Here is a 15,115-nt window from a genome sequence, read left to right as displayed (position 1 = left end):
AGTTCTGCAGTGGAAATAATTGGGATGTTTCCATTTTAGGAAACATTGCTTGCCATCTAAAAATGCACATTAGGTTCCTACCATGGAAAGAGACAAAAGCATAAAGATTTTCAATGAATGGATCCTTTCTGTATGATTATAGCTTAGTTAAGATCCACTTTGGCAAAATAGAAAACTATCCGGAAGCCTAATTCTTAAAAATCTGATCTTCTGTATGGAAATTGTGAATGCGGTGTCCTCTACGTAACATGGCCTCTCATACACAGATTTTTTTTTAAAGTTGATATAGTGGTAAAAACGTCTTTGTTCAACTCTTTTAAATGTCATTGAACATATGCATTTATTTTTAATAATATGTACACTACACTTATTATATTCTTCTGTATCCAAAAGATAGGTATCCCATTTACTTTCCTAAATCATTAATTAGTTAAATGTCCTTTGCAAAAAAGTATTTGACCCCTTGCACATTTCTTCTGTTTTTGCTTTTTGATCACACGTTGGAATAATAATTTATATATTTAAAGAGATAACCTAACAAAACACACTTGGCCCTGTCAAATTTTGCAATGGAGAAGGACTTTAATGCAGAAAGGAAGATAACAGTTACATATAGTAGGTTGAAATTTACTGAAAACAAGACTTAGAAGTGACAAGGAACAGGTTCGAGAGGAACTGGTGAGCATAAGACCAGAACAGCAATTATGACAGAGACAGGAAAAACCTTCCTGTAGGGCTGTGGAAAATAAACGAAGGTGGTAAGGGGGTAATGAAACTGATTGGCTTTTAAAGGAAAGGTGGACGAAGGACAGGAGAACCAAATTGGTGAAACTGGAAGAGGAGCTGAACAGAGGAGCCAAGGGAAAGTGATCAATAACCACATAAATGAAGAGGAAGGCAACTAAACAATGGACACAAGGATCTCACTAACCAAAAGCTAAAGACTAACACTGAAACAGGAATCCAAGGCAATACACGAAGAACACAACACAAGAACCAAGCATCTCAACACAAAATAATAAACACTGTATGGAACACCATAAGTGACAAAAATCAGCAACCAAAAATAATCCAATAATCCAAATACAAAACCAAGTCACAATCAAAAACACAAAGACCCATCATGATGGGTCCTACATGAAAATATAATTATCCCCTTGTTATATGGTGAATTAACTATAATTACCTATTTTATTCCATTTCATTATTCGCACACATTGCATACCAATTACTGCATGATGTATAATAAGGAAATCCCTGAAATAGAAACTGTCTGACAACATGAAGTAGGCTAAACTATCTAAATAAAGCAACACATCCTGACCCGATCTTAAAAAAATTCCAAAACACATTTTACACAGTCATTGATGTATGTCAGTCAGGAAAGGGTTAAACCTTTCTCTAAGAGGGCATCATCAATTTATCCAGGTGGTCACAGTAGAACTAAGAACAACATCCAAAGCACTGCAGGTCTGACTTGCCTCATTTAAGGTCAGTGTTCATGAATCAGCAAAAAATATGGTTATCCTGGGAGAGTGCGGGGGTAAAAACCACTGCTAACTAAAAAAGCAAAAGGCCCAGAACCTTTGAAAAACTATTCTGTGGACTGACGAGACAAAAGTGAAACTTTTTTGAATATATTTCCCATCGTATCTGGCATAAAATTACCACAGCATTTCAGAGAAAACCTTATATAGACAATCAAACATGGTGGTGGTGTGATGGTCTGTGGCAGGTTTGCTGCTTTGGGACCTGGGCAACAATTATTGTTGGAACAATGAATTCTTCTCTCTCGGGAAATCCTGAAGGATAATGTTTATGACTTAAACCTCAAGCACATTTGGGTCAGGATATTTATTCAAAGTATTAGCAAGTCCTTCTCTGAATGGCTAAAAAAAAGAAAGTTTTGGAGTGACCTGGTCAAAGTGTGTATTTAAATCAAATTGAAATTATATGGAGTGACCTTAAACCGACCTTTCATACTTAAAAATCTTTCACCTCCAAAGGAGAATGGGTCAAAATTCATTCAGTCATTGCCAGTTCTCACAAATGTTAGGAGAAAGTCAGACCATCAGTTTATGACCTAGATCAAAATAGTTGCCACCAATGGTGGCAGAGCCAGGAATTGGTGGAAGAGTGGAAGTTACTTTTTACAGGTAGGGCTGGCTTGGTTTGCATTGCTTTTTTCCTTAAGGAAACCATTATTTGAAAACTACAGTTTGCATTTAGCCAGATGATCTTTGTCTGAGTTACAATTTTCTTGAAGATTGGAAATACTTGACTGTGACAAATTGGGAATAACAAAAGAAATCTGTAAGGGGCGCTAGAACTTTTTAACAGCAACATGGTTGTACAAAGCATAGTGTTTTTCTTTGTTAATCCATCCACCCATCCATTGGGTATACCTGCTTATCTGTGCAGGGTTGCAGAGCAGTTGGTGCCTTTCTCCAGCAATCACTGGGCCATAGGCGGGTTACACCCTGCCAGTACACCACAGGGCCTCTTTGCTAAGAATTGTCCTTAAAGTGATTGAAAAAAATAAACAAAGAAACAGTCTCTGTTCTAATAAATAAAACATTAATGGGCCAGCAGAATAATTCGCAGTGAAAATGTATGTGTATTAATCAGGGGGCACCAGGGCCTCCTTTCACTGAAAGAGGCAGTCTGTGCCTTTTATGTGAAGTGGGCCTGACTATGAAACATGAGTCGGGATGAAAACTGTGCTCCGTATCCGGCTACCATTCCAAATACGGCTTGTTAAAGAGGGAGATAAGGTGCAGGATGGATCCCGTCCCGCTGCTGCTCGTCTTACTCACATCTTGGCCCCTGTCCTCGGCGATCTACGACGGGCCCCTCCAGCCGGAGATCTCCAACGGCACTTTCCACCACTTCTTTGTCCCGGACGGGGATTATGAGGAGACGGTGGACCCGGAGCAGTGCCAGATGCTGTTTAAATTCTCCGACGTGGTTTCGTGCGCGGCTGCGGAGGAGAGCGATGCCGCGGTGCGCGACGACTTTATCATCACCAAGCTGCAGGCGGAGGACGCGGCGCGGATGCTGGAGGGGATCGGCCGCGCCGTGGCGCACGACCTGGAAGGAGAGGAAAGCTACGGGAAGTTCCTCCAGAAGGAGATCTCCCAAATCGGCGAGGCCTTCTCCAGCGTAGACAAGTCGCTGGTGGAGCTGGAGGTGAAGTTTAAGCAAAGTCAGGAGACCGAGCTGAGAGAGGAAGAGCAGCTGAACGGCTACGTGATGAAGCAAGTGAGCGACATCAGAGGCGCCCTGAGGGAAACCACCGACATCTCTCAGGGACTCAGAGACAGACATGAGCTGCTGTCTCTCATCATCCGCAGCCATAGCACCAGACTGAGCCGCCTAAAGACTGAGTTCCTCAATGTTGGCTTATAGTCGGGTTATGAATGTGTTTGTGAGTGAGTGAGTAATATAAAAGACCCTCCCGTTCATCAAACAACTGGAATGTTTATTGTGGTTTATGAATATGCCTCTGAAGTATTCTACCCTGACCTTTTGGTTGTTCCCGTTCCTCGGAGCTATGCAGGCAGCTGAAACAAAAATATCAACACATTCCTGTGAGTCAGGAGGGAAAAAAGCAACGGGAGAATAAATTATGCCTGTGCCACCGCTGAAGGGGGGTTTATTCAGTCAGTGTGATTATATGTAGTGTTCTCAGATCAGCATAAAAAAATATCAGTCCGTATTATTTGGACATTGTTGATAGCTCATTGAATAAATAGCTATTTCATAACACTCAAGTTCCCCTTTTCTTGCAGTCAAGTTGAAGAGCCGGCCAGAGGCAAAGGAAATTATGTCTGGTTGATGAGCCTCCAGTGAACTGAGGGCCCCAAGAATACTTAATTTACACAGGACTGGTTTACAAATGCATCAGCAGTATAGGGGTCTCTCAATAAATGAGAATGTTATCAAAAACTTCATTTATTTCAGTACGTCAAAAGGTGTAACTCACATAGAGTCATTTATTTTTGTTAAAGCTGATAGTAAGGTATAGTAAGATAGTAAGGTTCACAGAAAAATAAAATTCTGTTTGTCTGAAAATTTGAATATAACAACTGAAAAAAAAAATATTTTTAACACAGAAATGTCAGTGTTCTGAAATTCATATCCATATACAGTATACAGGCTCAATGCTTGGTCAGGGCTCCCTTTGCAGCAAATACTGCATCAGTGGGGTGGTGTGGAGGTGATCCATCTGTGGTTCTGCTGAGGTGTAATGGAAGCCCAAGTTCCTTTGATATCAGCCTTTTGTGGCCTTTGGTGTCTCTCATCTTTCATTTAACAATTCTTTATAGATTCTGTATGGGGTTGATGTATGGCCAGTTTGCTGGAAAATCAGGCACTGTGATACCATGGTCATTATAGCAGGCATTGGTTCTTTTGGTGGTGTGCTTAGGAGCCAAAATGAAATCAGAATTTCCATATTACTTGTCCTTTGGGGAAACATGAAGTCCTGCACTGATTTTGGACTTGAGTCCAAACCGTCATCAGCCCACAGAATTTATCCATCCGCCTGGATGAATGACATCTGTCCCCAAATCATCATTGAATATGGAAACTTCACAAAGGACCTCAAGCAAATTGGATTCTGTGCCTGTCCATCACCCTTCATACTCTGGGACCTTGATGTCTAAATGAAATGAAAAAAATATTTTTATTTGAAAAGAGGGCTTTGGACCACTGACCAACATCCCAGTGCTTTTTCTCCCTACACTGGTTAAAACACATCTGACGTTGTTAAGGAGTGGCTAAACACAAGGACTGTTGTAACACATATCCTGCATACAGCTGTGTGGTGGCAATTCAAGCTCTGACGCCAGCTGCACTCCACACCTTGTGACTCTCACTTGAAGTCTTGCATGAGCTTTGCTCAAGGCTGAAGCTCTCACTTTAGCTTGTGCACATTTTTCCATTACTTTCTAGCTTCTCTCGGGGTGTACCCTTCTTGTGAAGGGTGTCAATGACTGTCTGCTGAACAGCTGTTTAGTCAGGAGTCTTCCCCATGATTGTGTAAGCCATAACAACATTCATGCAACAAAAGTCCTTTCTATTGATCTCATGTAAAACTCTAATTTTCTGAGAAACAGAATTTTGGGTATTCATGAGCTATAAGCCATTATCATCAAAATTAACAAGAATAAATGCTTAAAGGATATCACTCTGTGTGTAAAAAATCCATCTGTAAAGGTGTTCACTTTTCAAATGAAATTATGAAAAAGAAATGCTTTTTTCAGTGATATTCGTATTTGTTTGGTTGCACCTGTAATAAAGAAAACCATCATAATTTGAGAACTAATATTAACAGAGTCCTATTGCTAATTTTAATCATCTCTACTGCTCTAATTTCATGCACATTCTCTTTGATCAACAAATAATGGTATTTTTCCTCAGCGGTTGCTTGGAAACAAACATAAACTTTGCACAAGTCTTCCCAACTCTCCAGAGTGTATAAATATTGCCCTGATGGGCTAAGCCTTGTGTGGACATCCCAGATAAAATTCTGGCCTCCTCAGGGGCTCACGCAACCTTTTGCTGGCCCTGCATCCAGCTGTATTTCAGTCTGCATGTCATGATTGTTTTTTCATGCCTTCCCTTAGCCCTAAGGCCCTCTGTTGTAAAACGTCCCCATTCTTTGAACTGTGACTTTAGCATAAACTGTCTTCTTGCTTTCGGTTCACACCATTTTGTCACTACTGTTATTGCTGGAACTATGCAAGTGGCAGACTTGACTATCCCTTTGACTTGGTTAATGGGCGTTGAAATTCTGTTGCTGCCTCCTGTGAACCATCTGGAAATCATCTGCTGAAGTATATCTTTGCTCCAAAGCAGCCACTGTCACTATTATCTGCACTTTTATCTGTCATGTTTCATGTGAAATATTACATTGTTAAACTCTTAAACAGCCCCAGATAAGGCTAGTTTACTTTAAATAGAGCTTTCCGCAAAATGCAGTTTGCTTTCATCTTAATTAAAATGCTTCTGTTGCCCGTCTTTCGAGCTGGAAAACAAGTCCTCATTTTAGAAATACTGTTCATGGAGGAATATTTTTAGAGTCCTGGAAAGGGAAAATGCAAGTTTATAGCCTGTTTTAGTCTGAACTCCCTAAATCTTTATACTTTCAAAGCCTTCTGTAATCTGTGAATTGTTTAATTACTGTATAAAATTCACTCGTTTCACCCAACATCTGCAAAACAATCCACAAACAAGCAACGAGAAGCGTGCACCCACCTATTAACTGAGATACTTTCTGCAGACAGATGGGCTGCCATGGGCGCAACTGGGTGTGATTTCCTCTGTCTGGTTTTCCTCACAGTCCAGCTTCCCCTGAGGGACCCCCTTTTTAAAACAGCTCTCTATAGCTCAGCATATGGCAGACCGGCATCTTTAAAAAAAAAAACCTGAACTGCAGGAGCTTTGTGTGCACAGAAACCCTATATGTCTGTACTTCTCTTAATTTCCAGAGGCACCGCACAGGGCTCAGAAGATTTGACTGAGAAATACGGTTACATTTTCCACAATGTCAGACAAAGGTAGAGTGGGTCACAGCTCTTCTCACAAGAAGTCCCATCTTCTCATTTTATTTTTATTTTTTGACTTAAATCTGCAATTCTGAATGTAAAACAAAAAAAAATAAAACATTTTCTGTACATTGAGTCATTTTTGTGTTGAGGCACAAAACATCAGAGAGTGTTTAAAGAGTGCAGACTGTTTTCCACTCAAACACATGTTAAGGACAAACAAAGAAAGGTCAGGAATGTAGAACCGAGCTGACCTGAGAAAACTTTGACCCCCTCCTCTCTGTACTGAGCAAAAAGCCTGCAAAATAACACGTGTGTCTGTCAAGTAGAAATAGACCATGTGTTAGTAGCCCTGCTGTAACTACAGAGAGACAACTGTGACCACATGTTTTATTTATCAGCATGTGTGATTAAAATGCAAAGATTGATCCACTTCGCAACAAAAATTTATTTTAAGTTTCATTGACCTTTAGGATATTTTTGTTGACAACAGAACTAAAGCTGAATCTATTTTGAGTTGGAAAAAACTCATTTTAAGATTAACATAAGAAAAAAAACAAGTCCAGAAATACTTTATATGATTAGTGCTAATGAAAACATTATTGTTCCTTAGAAAGTAATACTAAGTTTAGTAAAACTATGATAATTGGCATACTGAACATTGACCTGGCAACAATGATAAACATCCAAGAAAGGCTTTGAAATTGTAAGAAACTGTGACACATCACAATATCACATAAGACACAACAACAACAAAAGCAACCAAAACATACATGGATGGATGGATGGATGGACGGATGGATGGATGGATGGATGGAGTCAAAAGTGAGACAAATCAAAATAATGAATTGCTTTGCATTGTTTTCTGAATTTTTTTATTTTTCTAAACCTTCTGTTTTTTAATGCTTAATTTGTTGGTTTTGTTGTGTAGGCAGTGAACCATAAAAACCTAAGGCGCCCTCTCGATGTGGACAGAGACACAATATTTAGTTCCATCAGTTCTGAATTTTGTGAAGCTATTCATCTTTTAGCCTTACAAGTATTTCACGGCTACATTTAAGTCACATACTGTTCTCTTTGCAACAAATAGGTTTTACACAAAGAAATACCTAGGAGTCGTTATATTTCCTTTCATTTCTCACTGCAAGTAACAGAAAGTAAAACAGTTCTCCTGCAACATATGTGTGAAGCAATGGCTTTAACTATGCTGATTTAAATTTATTTGTTAATTAAAATAGAAGAAGAGAATCTAATGAATACAACTGGGCATACATGTATGGATAAATCCCCAAAGAGCATTGAATAGATTTTGGATTTTAAAACATTTATTTTATTGTATTATATGTGTCAGTGTAATATATAAAAAGGGATTTTATTTACCTCTGACCGACAGCAGAAAATTACTTACCTACTTGTTTCTGTCTGATTTAGAATAGCTAATCTATTTCTTTTGGTGTTATAATTCTGTTTAGGTTTCGGACTCATGTCATGTTCTGGCTGCTGGCATTTGCACATGTAAGTACTTTGAGGTAACTGCTCATAACGTGTGATGTGAACCCACATCAGTGTATCAATAAAAACATTTATATGTCAGTTTATTGTGTTATGCAACAAACGTTAGTTTTGCATGTCTGTTTTATTTTTCCAAAAATATCTTGATGAATGTAAGACCTTGAGAACAAACAAAACACAGTTTGGTCTTAATGCTCATATTTTTCCTTGAATAAACACAAATGCATCTGCATACATACAGTTCAAAAAGTACATGTACATATTTATAGTTTTAAATGAGTACATAATGATACACAGTTGCCCTTTGAAATGTGATGATGCACATCAATAATTTTGTCTTCAACACAGTTTGTTTCAAAGTTGTGCTATTGAACTTTTGCCAGTTTTTCTTTTTTTCTTTTTCCTCTTCTCAAGCTAGCAGAATTTATAGGAAGAAATGTTCATGTCCCCTTCTTGGAGAGCAAGCAATGACACATAAGAGTTCATTCAGAAAAAAGCACCAGAGGAACTGAACTTCAGTCAAATCTCACCTCCTTGTCATTTTGTCTGTCTGGGAGCCTGTGCTTTTTCTCTGTCTGAAGGCTCTCAGAGACCCTGCATGATACTGTCTGCGGAGCAAGGCTCAGTACTGTTTCAGGATGAGACAGGCGTCTGTTTAGGTGGTCATGGCCTGTCACACACAGCCGTTCTCCTGTCTAGGCTTGTGAGCCACTGGGGTGTGCGGCGGGTAGAGGGAAGGAGCCAGCGTGCACAGGAAGCCTGCCAGCAATGTGAGGCCCAGTCCACCCCAAGCACAAAACATGGACCAACCGTAACCATGACTGATGTCCTCTGGTATACCAAACATGTAGCGAGGATAGCGGGACAGTTCAAAGTTGATCCCAGCCACGCATGTGCAGAGGGAGATAATGCAGCATGTCCCTGACGGAGGCCGAAAGAAACCAAGTCAGACATGATTACAAACCAATTTTAGAAACATAGAAGGGTTACTGCGCGAGTGTTCGGATCTAATATATATAATCAAAAGCCAGTTCTGTTGCAGGAGTTTTGGGTCAAGCTGTGTGGCTGGCTGTTCTATTGTGATACTGCGAGGCTCTTTTAGGATTCAAGGCTCAACTCTGATAACCCCTCAAGAGTTTTAAATCCAAACCAATATCAAAATACCCACTTTTAAAAGTACCTCAATCCAGGCTAAAATCCAAAGTGATCAGGATCTTTTCAGCCACAACTCTGTAATAGGCTCACATTTCATCGTATACATTTGTGTGTGTGTGTGTGTGAGAGAGTGTGTGTACACATAAATTCTATCTATCTATCTATCTATCTATCTATCTATCTATCTATCTATCTATCTATCTATCTATCTATCTATCTATCTATCTATCTATCTATCTATCTATCTATCTATCTATCTATCTATCTATCTATCTATCTATCTATCTATCTATCTATCTATCTATCTATCTATCTATCTATCTATCTATCTATCTATCTATCTATCTATCTATCTATCTATCTATCTATCTATCTATCTATCTATCTATCTGTATAGTTGAACCCAAAAATTTGAGTAAAGCGCCTTTAATTTCCTTAGTTTAGAACAAACCGTAAACTAAATTAAAGTCACTTTAACTTGATTTTATTCACTGTGGCTATTCCGTCTTACATTTCGTTTCTGGCTCAATGATCCTTATCACTACGGATGAAATAAACATATATTTCTGTATACAAAACCTAAATTTTTTAAAACGTTGTACGTTGCCTTCTAAAAACAAGGTGGACACGCTCACGTATCGTTTCTAATGGGTAGATTTCGTCTCGTCCGATGAGACGTTTAAAGCCACTCTCATTAACCGAGAGACCACACTGCCCCTCTGTGGCGATTCAGGGCAGGGTTTTTTCTTTACCTAAAGGCTGTCTTACCTCCCATGAGGAAGAGGAGTCCAGCCACATATTGCATCAGATCGTGCTCCTGACAGCAGCCCAGCACGCCTATGATCCAACCGAACAGGATGATGGACACGGCCATGCCTATGAAGCTGGCGGTCATCCTTTGGAGGTCTGCAAAAACGCACAGCACATACTATGAGGCTGTGCATATTTTTACAATAACTAATCAGACAATTAAAATAAAACATGATGTCTACTCACGGAGTGCGTGCCACTCATCCTGCCTGATAGTCTTTGTTAGATTGATTGGCAGGTTTCTGGGCAGCGCAGCAGAAGAGTAGTAGTATTTTATGGGAGTGCAGCGCGGAACCAATCCTGAGGATGTGAACAACACAAAGAGGATGCCTCAGATCACACACACACACCCACAATACAGCTAAATCCCCCCAGCAACCCCCCCCCCCCCCCCCCCCAACCCCACCCCACCCCACCACCCCTTCCCTTCTCTTCCACCACCACCACCACCAACCCATCCATCCACCCACACTGTTGTAGAGTTTTCTGTACGCATCTCCAAGCTGCTGTTACTACAGCTCACCCTTTTGTGCTTGAAAAAAAGGAAAACACAAAGCTCGTCGATTGCAACGTAACTGTACTCCGTGTTGTACTTGCTGCGTTGAGGCCTAGGTCTGTGCGCAGCATCAGCACCTTGGATAGCGAACGTATACAGCGCAGCGCCCCACGTACACACAACCCAAACGATTAAATCACTACTATCATAAAAGCAAATAAATGTGCAAACCTTTAAAGATCAAATCCTCCGTTTCGAGGTTGAATCCCTCCCGGTGGCATTTTCTCCACAGCCCGGTGATGGTGGAGTTGAAGTGCCGACTGCAGAGAGACTCCATGGCCGAGGCGGGAGGCAAGAAGTGCCTCTTGGCCCGCAGCAGAATATCGCTTTTCCTCTCTGCGTGTTTCTCCCTCGGCAGCATGCGGAGCGGGAGGTTGTTGTTGGAGATGTAGATGTAGCCCGGGTCGTTTCTTTTGTTGGAGTAATTTTTGCAGCGCTCTCGGTGCCGCCTGGCGTCCGTCTCGTACCAGTTGTCAGTGCTGATCGCCACGGTTATCAGTCCCAAGGCGCAAAACGCCAAAAACAGACCTGCCACGGTTAAAGTCCTCATAGCAGCCATGTTTCCATGCACTTCTGGCCTCGGAGCCGTGACGGTTTCACGGGAGGACGGTGGGGGACTCTGGCTCCTAGATGCTGCTGCTTTCACTGGCTGCGGTGTGGAGGAAATTCAGCTATACGTACAAATCCGAAAAGCGGATGCAGCACAGAAGCCCTCATTTCTCCGAATTTTCTATCATATAAATAAACCAAATTTTTTGGAGCAAGAAAAAGAAATTGGGGCCTCGATCCGCTATTTTGGTTGTGTCTCCTTTATGCCTCTGAACTCGGTGTATCCCGGATACTGCTCGGGTCCAGCAGCTCTTTCCAGCAGATGGAGACAGAGGGAGTATTTGGAAACAGTCGCCCAAGAGCTGCACTTCCTGCACCGAAGACCATCATGTGTAGGAAGAGATTTCCAGAGCTTGCCAAAGCCACTCAAGAGGATGTCTCCTGCCTCCTCTCCATCTTTTGAATAAAAACAGCCGCTGCCTTCTCAAGTTGTAAAACACTGAAAGGCAGACAAACCCCCGCGAAGGGTCTCGCTTCCTTTGTGTAATGTACAGGAAACTGTTTCATCACATCCAGTAGATTGCTTCTGGTAAATTTCCACTCCCTGGATCGTCCTATAGATCCTAGATATACAGCAGGTTAGGAAAATGTAAGCATTCAAAACAAAAGGTGGTGATGATGATATTTAAGGTACGATCATGATCATGATGATGCACGTAATGTCTTGCAAAAGTATTCACACCCCTTTAACTTTTTCCACACTTTGTAACTTTTTTACACATATACAAAGTTTTTATGTGATAGAACAACAGTACTGTATACATATGAACTGGAAAGAACATTTCTTTCATTCCCCTTCACTCTGGTGCACCTAAATAAAATGTTATGTTACCAACTGCTCTCTGAAGTCACCTGATTAAAAAAATAGCACCATAAAGACAACAGAGCAGGCTGGGAAGTCGTGGATTTGTTTAAAGTGTCGTTAGGTTATAAAACAATATAATACGATTTAAACATCTCATTGCGCACTGTTCAATCCACTGTTCATCAAAAAACAGAAAGAGAATGTGTTGACAGAACAAGTGTTAGTACTACATCCCACAAATCTGGAAGAGTGGCAAGCAGAAAGGGTTAGCCATAAGAAACTTCATTTGCAGTTTTCCACAAGGCATGTGGGGCACAGCAAGGTGCTCTGGTCAGGGGAAACCAAAACTGAACTTGTTGGCCTACACACAAAACGTAATGTGTGGTGGAACACTCACACTCCACCACATTGTGAAACATGGTGAGAAATTGCACGTTTCTTCAGCAAACTCATGAAAGCTGATCAGATTTGATGAAAAGATGGATAAAGCTGAACACAGGGCAATCCCATGTTCGATTCTGTAAAATACTTAAGATTGAGATGGAGCAGGACTTACAGCAGGACAACAACTCCAATCATACAGCTGGAGGTATGGGATGGTTTAGATCAAAGCTTATTCAGGTATTAGTGATCCAGTCAAATTCTAGATCTGAATCCAATTCAGAATCTTTGACAAGATTTGATAGTAGATGTTCAAAGATACAATTCCTCTGCTTGAGCAATTAGTAAACAAGAATGAGCAAAGATCTAAGTCACTGGATGTAAAAAGATGGTAGAGACATACCCCAAAAGACCTCCAGCTATATATACAGTACACACTTTCTCATTCAAAGAGTTTTCTTTATTTTCATGACTATGAATATTATAGCTTCACACTGAAGGCATCAAAACTATGAATTAACACATGTGGAATTATATACTGAACAAAAAAGTGTGAAACAACTGAAAATATGTCTTATATTCTAGGTTCTTCAAAGTAGCCACCTTTTGCTTTGATTACTGCTCCACACACTCTTGGCATTCTGTTGATGAGCTTCAAGAGGTAGTCACCTGAAATGGTTTTCACTTCACCGGTGTGTCCTGTGAACACTTTTTTGTTCAGTATATAATTCCACATGTGTTAATTCATAGTTTTGATGCCTTCAGTGTGAAGCTACAATATTCATAGTCATGAAAATAAAGACAACTCTTTGAATGAGAAGGTGTGTCTAAACTTTTGGTCTGTACTGTATATGGTGGCAGACTCAGTGGGACTGAACACAAATGCATACAGCAATTTCCAGATTTTGATTTGTAAGTTTTTTTTAAACTATGGGTTCTGTTCCTTCCATCTCTTAATTATGCACAACTTTGTATTGGTTGTTCACATAAAATCCCAAATGGATGCATTAAAGTTTGGGTTGTCATGGGAACAAAATTGACAAAAAGTGACAAAAACAATTTGCCGCCTATTTATATTCTTTAATTCTAGAAAGTCACAAATCACTGAAACTGATTAATACTGATTTTTTTTCCAAATATGTTTCACATGACAAAAACAGTCAGCCTGGGTCACTGTTTTGCATTTTTAGTATTTTAAAGCTGACATGGTCAAAGTTTTACCATTCTTACTTATATATTTTCAGTTTTATTTTTCAAATAATTCCTGTGACTGCGTTTAGAGTAATGAACTGACAATTCTACTTAGAGTTGTGAATATATACTTGCATATTTCAGCTTATAACTGTCCTGATGAAATAAGCAACATATTCCATGACAAGGGCATTATTGTTATTGTGATGGGGGAAATTGTTGTCGACAACCTATAGTATTAGGCTTCATTGTAACCTTTACAGATGTGGGGTTATTATTTATGATATGTGCACTAATGCAACTGTGCATTCAATAATACTGGCTGTTTAAACCATATTAAAACAAGAATAATACTCTATTTTCTCAGATCTAGAGGACCCTGGATTTTGCAAAAAATAACTAAAAAATGTAGGTGTCAGACAAAAAGGACTGTTTTTTTTTATCCCATACTAACCATATAAACCAGAAAATATGTCAGCATTTCTAGATCCTGTCTAGACATTTGGTAAAGCTTTAACTGTCACCCTGTTCACTAACCAGTTATAAGGCATTTGTAAAATAATGCTGCCTAAAACGATTTGTCATTAAAAATATGTTATGTTTATAAATCATCTCGTATAGCTGAAATTATACAACTCCAAAACAATTTGCAACTTTCTGTTTATAAATGAATACTTAAAAACAATTGTCTCAAAGAATGAGGCAAACTCCTCCCAGTCATTAGACCTCATGTAGTCAAAAACGCTACTGACCTGCCACCAGTTCACCTGACTAGCTGCAACAAAACCTGCATTTTTTTTTTAACATCACAAACCCAATTCTACTTCTTTTAAATCTCAAAATGATTTTACATGTAAAAGACACAGAACCTGTACTTTTCAATTCAATTCAATTCAAAAATACTTTATTAATCCCAAAGGGAAATTAAATGTTGTTGTAGCTCATCTTTTCAGTTTATGATTTAAATGATCTAACTCTGATAAATTTTACTGCACATAAGTACTTCCTCTTTTTATTTACATTTTACCCTCTGCCCGAGCTTGCTTGGAAAAAGGACTCAAAGCAACACGCAGCCCCAGACCATTTGAGCCATATTTTCACTAGTTTCATTCTCATGGTCAGAACTTCCTCTATTGAAACCAGAATGCCAAATTAAAAGGGGAACAAGCCATAATCCAAACTTCGCTTTTGGTTTCAGCTCCTGCGAGCAGTATACTTAAAATAAAAAAAGACTCCTACATGAATTAATCACGCTGAAGAATGACTGCCACTAAATCCGTGTGTAAGAGATCAACTAATTAACTGTTTTCTACTGCATGGAGCAGGTTCAGGGGGAAACTGCTTCCTGGCTTACTCATTAAACCACTGTGAAAAAAATGAAGGATTTACTATAGGCAATAGCTGTTGAAATAACATCAAACCACAATTTGAGTTAAAATCCAGAGAAATATGAAGCATGCAAATCCATTTCATTAAATTTATGATAACAAATTTACATTTTAACACATCTAATCAAACAGTGAACAGGTTGGTGCCTGTTTACAG

General features: G+C 39.6%; 2 protein-coding genes across 2 annotated transcripts; one reads left to right on the top strand and one right to left on the bottom strand.

The window, feature by feature from the left end:
* The first annotated feature begins 557 nt into the window (after positions 1-557).
* fibina (fin bud initiation factor a) lies at positions 558-5,329 on the top strand. Its single transcript, XM_047387536.1, has one exon. It carries the CDS (start codon positions 2,782-2,784, stop codon positions 3,406-3,408), a length of 627 nt encoding a protein of 208 aa, XP_047243492.1. The 5' UTR covers positions 558-2,781; the 3' UTR covers positions 3,409-5,329.
* Positions 5,330-5,689: 360 nt separating this feature from the next.
* Positions 5,690-11,646, bottom strand: tmem276a (transmembrane protein 276a). The gene is made up of 4 exons (XM_047387584.1): positions 10,756-11,646; positions 10,215-10,328; positions 9,987-10,124; positions 5,690-8,984 (listed from the first exon to the last, which is right to left on the bottom strand). The coding sequence occupies exons 1-4, from the start codon at positions 11,141-11,143 to the stop codon at positions 8,737-8,739; spliced, it is 888 nt and encodes a 295-aa protein (XP_047243540.1). The 5' UTR covers positions 11,144-11,646; the 3' UTR covers positions 5,690-8,736.
* Positions 11,647-15,115: the final 3,469 nt, after the last annotated feature.

This window comes from Girardinichthys multiradiatus, chromosome 2, assembly GCF_021462225.1.
Source record: "Girardinichthys multiradiatus isolate DD_20200921_A chromosome 2, DD_fGirMul_XY1, whole genome shotgun sequence".
In the NCBI taxonomy this organism is placed as follows: Eukaryota; Metazoa; Chordata; class Actinopteri; order Cyprinodontiformes; family Goodeidae; genus Girardinichthys; species Girardinichthys multiradiatus.
This window is presented reverse-complemented; position numbering and strand designations above follow the sequence as displayed.

Bases quoted from the DNA above. Each gene is read 5' to 3' on its own strand.
- fibina (XM_047387536.1), top strand. From the start codon at position 2,782: ATGGATCCCGTCCCGCTGCTGCTCGTCTTACTCACATCTTGGCCCCTG.
- tmem276a (XM_047387584.1), bottom strand. From the start codon at position 11,143: ATGGCTGCTATGAGGACTTTAACCGTGGCAGGTCTGTTTTTGGCGTTT. The intron at 10,329-10,755 runs GTTTGCACATTT...TCACATCCTCAG, and splicing joins GGAGGATTTGATCTTTAAAG to GATTGGTTCCGCGCTGCACT. The intron at 8,985-9,986 runs GTAAGACAGCCT...GGCCTCCGTCAG, and splicing joins ACTCCTCTTCCTCATGGGAG to GGACATGCTGCATTATCTCC.